At 37.4% G+C, this 12,267-nt stretch overlaps 5 protein-coding genes across 6 annotated transcripts in view; 2 read left to right on the top strand and 3 right to left on the bottom strand.

Moving 5' to 3' along the window:
• Positions 1-63: 63 nt before the first annotated feature.
• On the bottom strand, positions 64-1,964 carry LOC133845397 (uncharacterized). Its single transcript, XM_062279859.1, has 4 exons — positions 1,806-1,964; positions 1,183-1,532; positions 432-1,126; positions 64-371 (listed from the first exon to the last, which is right to left on the bottom strand). The coding sequence occupies exons 2-4, from the start codon at positions 1,355-1,357 to the stop codon at positions 192-194; spliced, it is 1,050 nt and encodes a 349-aa protein (XP_062135843.1). The 5' UTR covers positions 1,358-1,532; positions 1,806-1,964; the 3' UTR covers positions 64-191.
• A 73-nt stretch (positions 1,965-2,037) lies between these two features.
• On the bottom strand, positions 2,038-4,182 carry LOC133845389 (serine/threonine-protein kinase RIO1). Its single transcript, XM_062279852.1, has 3 exons — positions 3,934-4,182; positions 2,526-3,863; positions 2,038-2,464 (listed from the first exon to the last, which is right to left on the bottom strand). The coding sequence occupies exons 1-3, from the start codon at positions 3,988-3,990 to the stop codon at positions 2,102-2,104; spliced, it is 1,758 nt and encodes a 585-aa protein (XP_062135836.1). The 5' UTR covers positions 3,991-4,182; the 3' UTR covers positions 2,038-2,101.
• Positions 4,183-4,263: 81 nt separating this feature from the next.
• Positions 4,264-5,269, top strand: LOC133845391 (DNA-directed RNA polymerase III subunit RPC8). The gene is made up of 3 exons (XM_062279853.1): positions 4,264-4,499; positions 4,555-5,046; positions 5,112-5,269. The coding sequence occupies exons 1-3, from the start codon at positions 4,389-4,391 to the stop codon at positions 5,244-5,246; spliced, it is 738 nt and encodes a 245-aa protein (XP_062135837.1). The 5' UTR covers positions 4,264-4,388; the 3' UTR covers positions 5,247-5,269.
• A 91-nt stretch (positions 5,270-5,360) lies between these two features.
• LOC133845388 (F-box/LRR-repeat protein 16) overlaps positions 5,361-12,267 on the bottom strand; it is a 29,933-nt gene continuing 23,026 nt past the window's right edge. The window contains exons 4-5 of one of the 2 annotated variants that reach the window (XM_062279849.1): positions 9,502-9,697; positions 5,361-6,893 (exon numbers count right to left, since the gene is read on the bottom strand). In XM_062279849.1, the coding sequence (XP_062135833.1) occupies positions 6,596-6,893; positions 9,502-9,697 (494 nt within the window). In that variant the 3' untranslated portion in view covers positions 5,361-6,595. Of the gene's footprint in view, positions 6,894-9,501; positions 9,698-12,267 lie in introns of those variants that run through there. The other variant, XM_062279851.1, reaches the window with a different exon arrangement.
• LOC133844579 (angiopoietin-related protein 7-like) lies at positions 7,502-8,485 on the top strand. Its single transcript, XM_062278641.1, has 2 exons — positions 7,502-8,204; positions 8,272-8,485. The coding sequence occupies exons 1-2, from the start codon at positions 7,573-7,575 to the stop codon at positions 8,384-8,386; spliced, it is 747 nt and encodes a 248-aa protein (XP_062134625.1). The 5' UTR covers positions 7,502-7,572; the 3' UTR covers positions 8,387-8,485.

The following is a 12,267-nucleotide window of genomic DNA, read 5'->3' as shown; positions in this document are numbered from 1 at the left end:
GAGGTTACACATATTCAAACACATTTCTTACAATTAATCAACTTTTTTTTGGTTTAACGTTTAAACATATTTTTTATTTGAAATAATTTGATTAATATTACATTCTTCGGTGGGATAATCAGCAGCGCATTCAATAAACAAATTAAAATATTAATTCAAAATATTCGGTAAATATAATTCTGAAAACTACTTCACTTGGAACGTTTCTTTGCCTTTGACGTTTTCATTTCGTCGTGCATCTTGGAGATCATAACATCCGTTTTAAGGCAATCTGTGGATAGTTGAGGATCAACTTGAAAATTCACAAGACTACCACTGCTAAGGGCAGTCGACACCTCAGTTAGCTTAAGAGAACTATAAGTATTCATCATCTAGAAAAGAAAAATTTGTTAAAACAGAGCCAAAACCTGTATGCAATATTATAATATTACATCTATCAGCTTGAAGTTGATGGGCTTATCGGCTTTTTTCAAGCCATAACGCTCGCAAAGATTGACGCACGTGTGTTTGAGGCTATGAATCCCGATGGTGTTCAGCGTGTCATTGATGGTGCTCAGCATGTAGGAGAGACGCAGAGCGAGTCGCCAGCGCTGTCGTTGCTCTAAGTTTGCCACCTGCCAGATATGCATTCTTCCCAAATGATTTTTTCCATTAAAGTGAACATCGAAATGGTTAACTGGCAGTGCCAGCCAGTATTCCAATGCCTGAGAAGGCATCGACTCTGGGACTGGCACGTTTTTAGGTCGCGGCGCCTTTAACAACGGCATCTTGAAGGCCAGCAGGAAATCAAATACAATGCGGACATTGGTCTCCGAATCCAATTGGGTGGCGACGATGGTATGCGCGCTGATGGGATAGACGGTGGTGTGAAAACACAATTTGTACGTGTGTTCCTGGCATTTCACAAGTGGTTGACTCCCTAGTATATTGTGGAGATCATTGCGAAGGACCTGTTGCAGATATGTCGAGGGTATTCTGTATCCCGCATGTGTTGATCGGCAGTCCGCTGACAAATAGACGTAGCCATCTTCACCAAATTCCACCTGATGTGCATACTTAAAATCCAGTATCAAGTAACAGTTGAATTTGGCAGGTACGTCTATATAGGCATTGCCCATAAATGTGGCTGATAGGAAGCACTTTAAAATATCACAAGGATGATAGAAAATTTGCGTATTTTACCTGTTTCCGGAAGGTTTGTAAAGCTATCTGCAAATATTGACTTTTGTTGTACGAGCGCTTTGTTTATAAAGCTGGACACCATATCGACATCCTTAAGAAAGATTTTGTGATCCTTGAGTGGAATCCTCAATTGCGTAGCAACCAAACAAAGTGCTTTTTCAAAGTTTTCAACCATTTTAGTTCACAATATTTTCTTTTTTTCCGCAAAATTACAATCAGAAGCTGACAAGAATACAAACGGAACTTTGACGTTTGATTAACTTTAACTGTCGGAAGTTACGGTTATCGGTACAGTTATTCATTCGTTTGAATGAACACAAAAAGGAACTTGCTGATTAAAAATAACAATTCTAAAAGAACAAAATTAACATAAAAATAGAGTTCGATTAGTACGAATATTTAAACACTGAAACCTAAAACAAAATCAGTTGCACATTTCTTTTCACATATGAAAATTAAAATAAAGTAACTGATAGTCTATCACTCGCATTGTATACTCGATTATTCGATTGTCAAGCAGCGTAGCAAGTACTCTTTCAATATGTGATTTCCCGCGTGCAAATATATTTGTATAAACATAAACATTGACATATATTACTCTATTTAAAGTTTTTCAACACTACCTCGAAGTTTAAATACGCAAAATATCCAGAAATCGAGAAAGCTAATGAAGTATAAAGTTTAATTTTTATTTTAAGCAACGATTATCGGACTTGAAGTTTTCAAGTTATTGTTACCGGCACAGTTCGAAGTCAAAACTTTTATAGAAGTCATTCGTTTGAATTGGCATCAGTTCTGCTTCGTTGTGAAGTTGTTAGCAAGGCATAGTTACAACTAAAATTTTTAATCAAATAATCGTGCGGTGTATTTCCATATTAAATTTTTTTTATTTTTCAAAGGTCTATCTTACACGTATATTCTAATTTTTCATGCTGCCAAGTTTCTCCTTGCGCTTCTTTACATGTTTCTTCACTTTGACCTTTCTCTGTTCAGCTTTGGCGTCTTTCACTGCCTTCTTGCGCGCTTTTTTACTGTCGGGCGACTCATCTCGCGGACGTGCTGAATTCTTAAATGCTTTTGTCGTTTCGTCACCCTCTTGTGATTCATCACTTTCGTTCTCACTGTCCTCCTTATCACTATCTCCATTATTTTGCTTAGCTTCCAGAACGTCTGGCTGTTTTTTGACATCTAGCTCAGACGTTAGGCCAGTGATCTTGGCATACACGAGATCTTGCTGTACACCCTGCTTGGCTTTCGCGACATCCCGTTCAAAGTGAGGAACCTGCACACAAAAATACTGGTTAATTTCAATCGAGCAAATCTAATGTATACTGAACACTTACCTCGTCCAAACGCTTGGGAATGTATGTGCTCTGCCAAACGGCCTCGTCGATCTTCTCTTGTGCTGTGATTGCATCGAAATCGCGATCCTTGATGCGTTCGGAAATACGCTCTAGACACTCTTCTATATTCTCTTCGGTAATCGTTTGATCCGTTATAAAGTCAAACAGCTCTTTGACGGTCATCGTGGCTACGGACTTTTTGCGGAAGAACTCCGATATGTTGGTGCAATCCTTGCGTAGAAAATCAAATGCATGCGGATGATCGTGCTCCACTGCTTGACTCACATCGATGATAACCAGCTGACCATTCTCGTAGAGGATGTTGAACTCAGAGAGATCGGCATGTACTAGACGACACTGATTGTAGATTCGCCACATGATGACCACACAATCACGGTATAATTCTCTCGCCTTCGATGTGCTTATCTCGACATCCTTTAGCTTTGGCGATGGCCAACCATCCTTACCGCAGAAACGCATGACGAGCACATGTGAACGCAAAAGAATGGGCTCAGGAACGGGTACACCAGCATTTCGCATACGCAAATAGTTACGCATTTCTTTTTCGGCCCATGTGCGTACCATCTTGCGAGGATTATGCTTGCAGTAACCGTGACGGAAGCGAAACTCACCCGACACATACTTGTCTCGGTCCTTGAACACCAATATGGAAGTCTTGTAGATTTTAATGGCATACTCGTCGGCACCATTCTTGGACACTGCATGATAAACGTTCGCCTCCTTGCCCGTGGAGATGCAGCCGTTGATTTCTTGAATCAGCCCTCGATTCAATAGCTTAAAGAGTATCATGCGAGTGCGTGGATCCATCACCTGCTCTGCCGTGGCGCGATCGTGCTTGTCGCGCACACGAACTCGTTCCGTCTCCTGTCGCCGATCGAAGCTAACCAATCGATTGGCCGCCTGGGCGCTCATATTTGCATTTGGATCGTATTTCTCGACGTTAATGCGTGTCGAGTAACGGCGTAATAGCTTCTCATTTGGTTGATAGCTGCTAACACGCTGAGTTCCTCCACCAACTCTAGCGCCAGAGCCGCCGCCTCCGCCGCTATTACCACCAGCTGCATTTGTGAGATGAGATTGTGCATTGAGCTTGTTAAAGCCACTGTAGGCTTCCTCATACGCATCATAGCCATCGTCCTGATCATAGTCTTCATCGTCATAGTCATCAGCGTCGTCCAAATCAGCCTCCTCATCGGCGTCGACATCATCAATAACTTTTTGACACAGATCATCGCTGGCCTCCTTTTCATTCAGTTTGAGGTCCTTGAATATGTCGTGCTTAACTGTCAGAGCTTTGAAGTCATCCAGCCACTCTGACTATAATAGTTATAATAATTATTTATAACGCATTTATTATTTAACAATCGCATTTATTAATTGAACTCACGTTTTTCAGGTCGCTTTCATCCTCCTCTGCATCGCTATATTTGTGAGCATCGGCCATGTTATGAAATTGGGTAACTCGAATATACGGCTGTAAATGTTTTAATATAAAATCGCGAATATGATCTATTCAACAATAATTGCGGCTTTTTTATATACACATGCAGCTTTTTAAGTTCTTTTTGTAGTTAATAACAATTGTGAAATTTGCGAAGCACGCACGTGTATTTACAAACAGCTGTTACTGTGGTACTTTGCCATTCATCGCGGTACGCCGACATTGTTTTGGTATTTTTTAATGTGAGATTGTCGGTTATCGATATCATACAATGTGTGAGAGGTTATTATCGGCAACATGGCATGTGAACTATAAACAATATAAATTAGTTTAATGCAGTAGTTATTGCACTTAATATATAATATCTTGCTAAGTTAAAGCATATATATGACTTCCAAGCCATGTTTGTGTTGGCAGAACTGAAGGACAACGTCCGCATTGGACCGGACCAATTTAATTTGAAGCTTGTTGATGCTGTGCGCGATGAAATTGACCGCAAACTTGCAAATAAGGTAAACAATATAAATTAATGAATGGGTATACTTTTAATAAGCAATTTATATACAGGTGCTGTTAAATGTTGGTCTGTGCATAGCCCTCAAAGAGATTGTCTCACTGAAGGACTCTATTATATTGCCCGGCGACGGTGCCTCACACACCGAAGTTCTGTTTCGCTATGTTGTGTTTCGTCCAATGGTTGGCACAGTTATCACCGGTAAAATACGCAACTGCAGTCGCGAGGGAGTGCACGTGACATTGGGCTTCTTCGATGACATACTTATTCCGCATGCGGCACTGCAACATCCGTCGCGTTTCGATGAAGCGGAGCAAGCTTGGGTTTGGGAATATCCCTTAGAGGATGGTGCTAAACATGATCTATTCATGGATGTTGGTGAGCCCATTAAGTTCCGTGTTTCCCGCGAAATATTCGAAGAAACATCGCCAATTGGCCCGCCCAAAACAGAGGGTCAATCCTCGCAAGGTGCTGGCACCTCCGCAGCAGCAGCAGCTGCCGCTTCAGCAGCATCTCAGGAAGTGAAAGCACCCTATAAAATCATTGTAAGACCTCTTAGCTTAGACTTTAACGTTATGCCTAGGCAAGCTAAAACTTTTCTACTTTACAGGGAGCTATTAATGAGTCTGGATTAGGTGTGCTCTCCTGGTGGGATCAGCAGGGCAAAGATGACGAAGAGGAGGAAGATGGTGAGGATAATGCAGAATATGACGATGAGGATGGCGAGGGTGCCTGTGAGGAATAACAGGCAATTAAATCTCGCCATTGTAGAAATAAAACGTAGACTTGTAAACGTTAAACATACATAACATATAAATTAAATAATAAAAAGTTAAATTTAAATGAATGAAACCACGAATTGTCAATTCTGCATTAGTTTATTTTCTTCATGTTTGTCTTAGATTTGCAAATCGCATTTGGTTTGAAGTAGTCCAAACAAAAATGCCCACTTTGGTAGCGCAGCTCTATTAAATAAGGTAGTTATACATATGTATATTTAATAATTTATTATAGTTTATATTCAACTCTTTGTCGTTAGCGACTTAGTTCTAGGAAGGGCGGCACAGGGGCGTCATTAAATCTTTTCTTTAATTATTCTTGCTTTGTATTATTTTTCAAATAGGTCTACATAAAATGTATCATTTTTGGATTGGAAATTGATTCGTTTCTTTGTATGTTATTTTGTTTTTGTTTTGCGTGCACATTTGTCTAAATCGACTAATTCTAAAACTTGTTGAGGGATTTTGTATCGTTATTGTTTGTTAGCATAGTTATAGTATGGTACAATTAGTGGTCGGGGCTGCAAAAGTGAGCTAAGTGTAAAGCAGGTTAGCAACTTTGCCTATATAAATAATATATTTTCACTTCTTTGAATTATTCACTTTATTTTGTATTTCGAAAATTGTTGCTTTGAACAGTAAATTGCATAATTTTTGATTTTATTTGCATATTGCATTCGCTTCTTATTTCAATCGCATCATCTTTTACGTTTCTTTTGTCTTTTTGGGCGCAATGTTTTATGTTAATTTACATTTACATATATATTTTATGTATACATATATATATCTATATAATTTGTTTGGTTTGTTTTCTTGCACAATTTGTTATGGTTAATTACAGTGAGATTAATTAAAATTTTGCTTTAAAAACTACAGTAATAAGTATAAATTTGTATTTATATTAGAGTTCATCTCGGTATTGTACTGTATTGTAAATATATGTATAATATAAATAATTATCCTTTGGGGTTCTTAAACAGCTCTCAACTTAACTTATATAGTAGTTAAAGTCCAGTTAAAATCACAGTAGAAATCATAAAAAAATTGTAAAACTAAAGCTATTTTAAGGATTTACAGTATTAAGTAGAGACAATAACTATGTATATGCATTGGTTTCATACATATATGTAGCACAAAAAGGAACTTCCCGACTAAAATTAACAATTCTAAAAGAAAAAAATAGCATACAAATAGAGTTCGATTAGTACGAATAATTAAACACTGAATCCTAAAACAAAATCAGTTGCACATTTCTTTTCACATATGAAAATTGAAATAAAGTAATCAATAGCCTCTCGCTCGCTTGCATACGCAATTATTCGATTATCAAGCAGCGTGGCAAGTGCTCTTTCAAATAATCAAAGAGTTCGTGCGAGGCGCCTGGGCAATTGGTCAGCTCGAGTTCCTGTAGATGACGCAACTGTATGAGGCTTGATAAGCCAGATGAAGTCAGTAGCGGGCAACCCGCCAGCGAGAGAACCTGCAGATTCCGCATCGAGCACAGGTGCTGCAGTCCAAAGTCCCGCACCTGAGAACACCATCGCAGGAAGAGGGCCGTCAGTGATAGCATTGTTGAAATGTAGCCAACCCCAATGTCCGTTATGTGAACGCATCTACAATGAAATCAATATGAAATATATTATGAGCATATACGTCAAAGAAAGTAACCAAATAAAACGTAAATGAAAATGAGTCATGTTCTCAAACATCGAGATAACCATTTGGATTATCGCATTCTAACATATATTTGAAAATCTTTCAATTATACGCCAAATATACTAAAATAAATTGAGTAATAAAGTGTATGTTATTTTCGGTTAAATGCTAAATATATTTCGGTAAGCGGGTAATAACGTCAGTAGAAAAAGTTCAATTTTTTTTGTTATTTTGAACAACGGTTATCAGAGTAGAAGAATCGAGCTTTGCTATATAAGTAGTATACAAATTATGTTTCATCGTTCAGTGTATAAGTGCTCTTACTTTCGCGAGGTTCTTCAAGAAAACAACTTTACTTTACCGGCAATGTATTCACAAATAGTATTATTAATTCTATCCGGAGTATTCTTATGTCAAGCTCAACCGCACGGAGAAAGATGTTTGAATTGCCCAGATTATAATGGAAATGCTATAATCGAAGCAGTTAATATAATGGAATTATATAATATTCTCATGAAAAAGAACTCTAATCATATCATTAAGGAATTGACAAATAGTGATAGTTGGGTAACCATAAAAAACCTAAACTTACTAATTGAAATACTCAAGACACAAAATGATACCATCTCTGCTCAAATGAAGGATCTACAAGAGCAGGTCGAGGAACAAAATAATACAATAGATAACAAAGATCTGCAAATTGTTAAATTAAAATTTCAGTTAGAGGAAATTAAAAAAATCAAAAAGTTAGAGGAGAATCCACCATCTAGTTGCATCCCCTTTGGCAGTTCCACGGGTGTACATCGAATCAAGGCTCTGGGCATCGATTCCTTTGATGTGCTCTGCGATAGTCAGACAGCTGGAGATGGTTGGACGGTGATTCAACAACGTCTGGATGGCAAGGAGAACTTCACCAGAAATTGGGCTGCATATAGAAATGGATTTGGCTCCTTTGACGGTGACTTTTTCCTTGGCTTGGAAAAGATTCATCGCTTGACCAGCGAACGACGTCACATACTTCACATTCATATGGAACACTTTAATGGAACTATCCATTTCGTTCAATACGATCACTTTAATGTCTCCAGTGTCGATGAACATTACGAGTTGAATCGTTTGGGACAATTTTCCGGGAATACAACGTACAATACTCTACGAATGCATATAAATCAGAAATTTACGACTTACGATCGTGATAATGACATTTCGGGTAATTATAATTGTGCGGATCATAATGGAGGCTGGTGGTACACGAATTGTGTTCATGCGTAAGTAATCAGAAGGTAACAACTATTAAATACAAGTTTTTCTAACTAGTTACTCATTTTTTATCAGTAACCTAAATGGACTTTTCTTCAATGAGAGCGTTAAGAATAAAAGAAGCATGCACTGGAATGATTTTGATGCTCTGCGGAGAGTTAAGATGTCGATACGTCCAAAAATAGATTAAGTAGTAATATAGTAATTTTCATAAAGGGATAATTGTAATGATCAAACAATAAACCTAAGATTTTCATAATTTATTTAAATCTAATACACCTGGCAATTAATTGCATATTATTCATTAAAAGGTTTTTTTATCTGCGTATTTTTTTTGTGTTCTTTTTTGCTGTGGCTTGCTACTGTTTGGAAGTCATGATTACAGCAATAAATAAATTAACGTGCCAGAATTGGGATTTATAAAAACTCCGTCAGTTATGTGTTCGAAGTAAAGCTGAATTTTGAATTCAAAGAAACTCTGGCACATGGCGTAATGACGTCATTTATTTGCAATTGAATAATTTTGGTTACTGAGTAATTGTTGTGCATACACGTGAATATTTGATTTATAGCTATGATTCCATTCATTTACGTCAGCATTTGAAGTACCAAGAATATAAAAATAATGGATTTATTAAGTAACACACTAAGCGATTTGAGTTGAGAATTCTCTAAATTGCACTTATATTATATCTAAAATTGGTGAAATTTAATACCAATGGGAAATGATAAAACCGGCTTCAAGAAGTAGATGTTTCAGGAAATGTACTATTTAAGTATTTGAAGCGCTGAGATAAATGATATTTTGAAAATGATAGGATAAGGAAGTAAAAAATGTAAAATGTAGACTGTAGACTGTAGTAGATAAATTTCTTCGTCCCTTAACAACACGTTCGTTTAGCATTGTCTAATAGCTAATAATTCGAAATAATTAAATCGATAATAATAATAATGAAATATTTGAAATGTTGAGTTAAGGAAGCCACTATGAAAAAAAGTATTTAATATTTTTCGCTTCTTTGGCTTAGTTTTAAATGATATTATATAAAAAACATAGTATATATGTATATTTGTGAAGCTAACAGGATGTCCGCAAGTCGAGCAGGAACTTTACTTGCGCACAGGCAAGCTCCTAAAAAAATGGAAAAATGAAAGGTGCTGCCACTTGCAGCTGCAGTCGATGTTAAGCGAAGGCGGAAATTGAATTTAACTCATGAATAATTACAGACTGTGAGCAGGGACTCGCACAGACACATCCAGATGACCTTAGGGTGTGTGGCATGTGGTGGGAGCGATGTGACTTACCTATCCAGAGTCAATTCCTCCAGCTGGTTCAGATCACAGGCAATATACTCGAGCGAGGCGTCCGTTATGCGGGGACACCAGGACAGGTCCAGGGCGCGCAGCTTCTGCAGATTCTCGGCAATCAGCTCGACGCCATCGTCGGTGAGTTTGCTGCACCCGGATAGGCTGAGCACCGTTAGATGCGGCAACGAATGCACTGCAATAATAATATGAAACGAGAACAAGAACAACGACAACGGTGAGCAACTCGATGATGATGAAGAAAACTTTACATTAACTTTCAAGTGGAAACTGAGGCCAAAAAGTTTGCACAGTCTCTCGCAACAGCAACAGCAACAACTACAACTGCGAATATAAGTACAAGAGCAAGAGCAAGAACAACAACAACAACAACAGCTACTGACTGCAGCAGCTGCCCCATTTAAGTTGCAGCGTATCCTTTGCTTCTTGCTACTTCAGCTGTCTGCCGCATCCTTCAGCTGCTTTTTGGCCTGAGCTTTTGCATAGTTCATGAAGCGTGTGATTTTAAGGCGAATTAGCTCCATTTTTTGGCCTTAAAGATGTTGCAGACAGCAAGCGCAATTGCAGTTGCAGTTGCATCTATTGTACTTGGTTTTTACTTAATATTTAACTAATAATATTATAAGTTACTTAAGTAAGAGAAAAATTTCTCAATATAGGAATTATATTAAATACTAGTAGTAAAAATAATTTTCCAAATTTTATTTATTTTATTTTTGTGTTTTATTATTTTGTGCATATTTCCAAAATGTTTTGTCTGTTCTGTCATAAATTAAACATTTAATAAATATTACGTAAAAATATACTTGCAAGGCAATGAAGACATTTCTTACGCATTTTCGTCGAATCTAGTCTCATTTATACAGCTTTTTTCTATATATACTTGTATAACATATATTCTCTGAATCAAGCTCTAATGCTTTTGGAGTCAGTTACAAACGGTCTGCATGTAAAAAGCAGCTGATGACCTAAAAGCCTAACTTATTGCTAACTATCTTCCACAAAGAGTTTTTGCGCAAAAAATAATTCTGACTCAGCTGCGAGAAAAGTGAACTGGGAAACCGATAATATATGGGGAATGTAATTATAGATTATAGTATGTATGTATACAAGCTGCCCACACTCATGTATGTACATAATATATATAGAGTTTCGCAGAAACATTTAATTATTAAACAACTTTCACAGACACGCACACATGGACACTTGTTTTAGCTTGTGTTTAGGGCCGAACTAATTGAATTGGAACAGTAATTGAATTTTGCGGCAATACGGCGAGAATATGTTGGCTAAAAGCATTTGCATATATACAATTTGGTCCTTTGTGCTTTGTTCAATTCTCTCTAACTGGATGCATGTGAAAAGTGTCAACACTTGAGACCGTCCACATCGATTTATTGTCTTAATTGTCAAGCAGAAATACACCTTTATTTCTATTAAATTCATTGAATAAAAAGCTATAAAAAAATTAAGCTAATAATTGAAGAATTTTTTAAAGAAAAAGTATCTCAATCATTGAGTGCAACTATCTTGCAGATAAAGTAGCGACATCTATTTGGGTTCGTTTGTTGTTGTTTTCTTTAAGTTTTAATGTCGCCCAGCTAAAGGCTGTCAAGAGACAATGACAACTTTGTTCCATTTGCGTCTGCCCCAGATTTGTTCTACATTTTGTGTGCCACATTTTGTATCTCTCAACTGCAACTTGCAACAGTTGACATTCTTTGAATGTGCCTGTTTATGCAAGTCTAAGCATTATACTATAAGTATGAAGCGATATTTGTGTAAATATTACTATTGATTTGACATTAGCGAATTGCTTGACAGAACTTTCTTTTAGTCTACTTCCAATTTGCATATTCGATCATTAATGCTTGAAGTAGGATAAGAGTTAGCTTGAATAACTAAGTAGTTAAGCTTCTGTTGTTATATCTTGAGAAGCAAAACTAAAAATCATTAGACACATGTGCAAATTTTAATTGACAAAGAAAATGCCAGTTTAATATGCCTTAAGAAATTTCTTACTTAGAAGATTTTCAGGATTTATATAAAATTTATAAAAAGAGTGATATTATATAAAAATTTCCATCAATTTTGTTCACTGTATTTTCTCTTAGCCAAATTCCCCGTTCTTTAAAAGCTTGCACTTTAGATTAAGGCTAAAACTTAGCGAGTTCCTTGACATTCCCGACGCAAATGCGAGCATTAAAGGGTTGTCTGGAATGCTCTTGAGTGGCAGGAGAGAGAGAGAGAGAAATGAGGGAAAGCTGTGGCATGCGGCTACAATTACCGTTCGTAAGCGGCTTAAGCGAGCGACTTTGCTAGACAAGGGGAAGTTTTGCCAGGTGGCAGTGGAAGTGGATGTGGAGCATAGTCTGGAGTTGATTCGGCCACGTGCCTCAGATTTCCATGTGCGGCGGCGGCTGCATAAACAACGATAAGAACAAAACGTGAAAAAGGCCACACAAAAAGGCAAACAAACTTCGAAGTGAAGGAAAATAAAGCGAGGAACTGAAAGAAAATAAAGAACTCGCACATGAAGCAAGATGAAGTCCAAAAATGCAACTTAAGCGGCTTTTCACTCGACTTGCTGAATAACTGCAATAACAACAACAACAATAACAACAACAAGATGTATTCATGTTGCATTCAAGATAAACTGTGCCCCACTTTGGTAGATACGGATTCGACAACGATTCGAATGCCGCCAGAGTGTACGTGTGTGTGTGAGCGGAAAAGTGCATCTCT

The sequence above is a fragment of the Drosophila sulfurigaster genome, chromosome 3 (assembly GCF_023558435.1).
Source record: "Drosophila sulfurigaster albostrigata strain 15112-1811.04 chromosome 3, ASM2355843v2, whole genome shotgun sequence".
Lineage (NCBI taxonomy): Eukaryota > Metazoa > Arthropoda > Insecta > Diptera > Drosophilidae > Drosophila > Drosophila sulfurigaster.
This window is presented reverse-complemented; position numbering and strand designations above follow the sequence as displayed.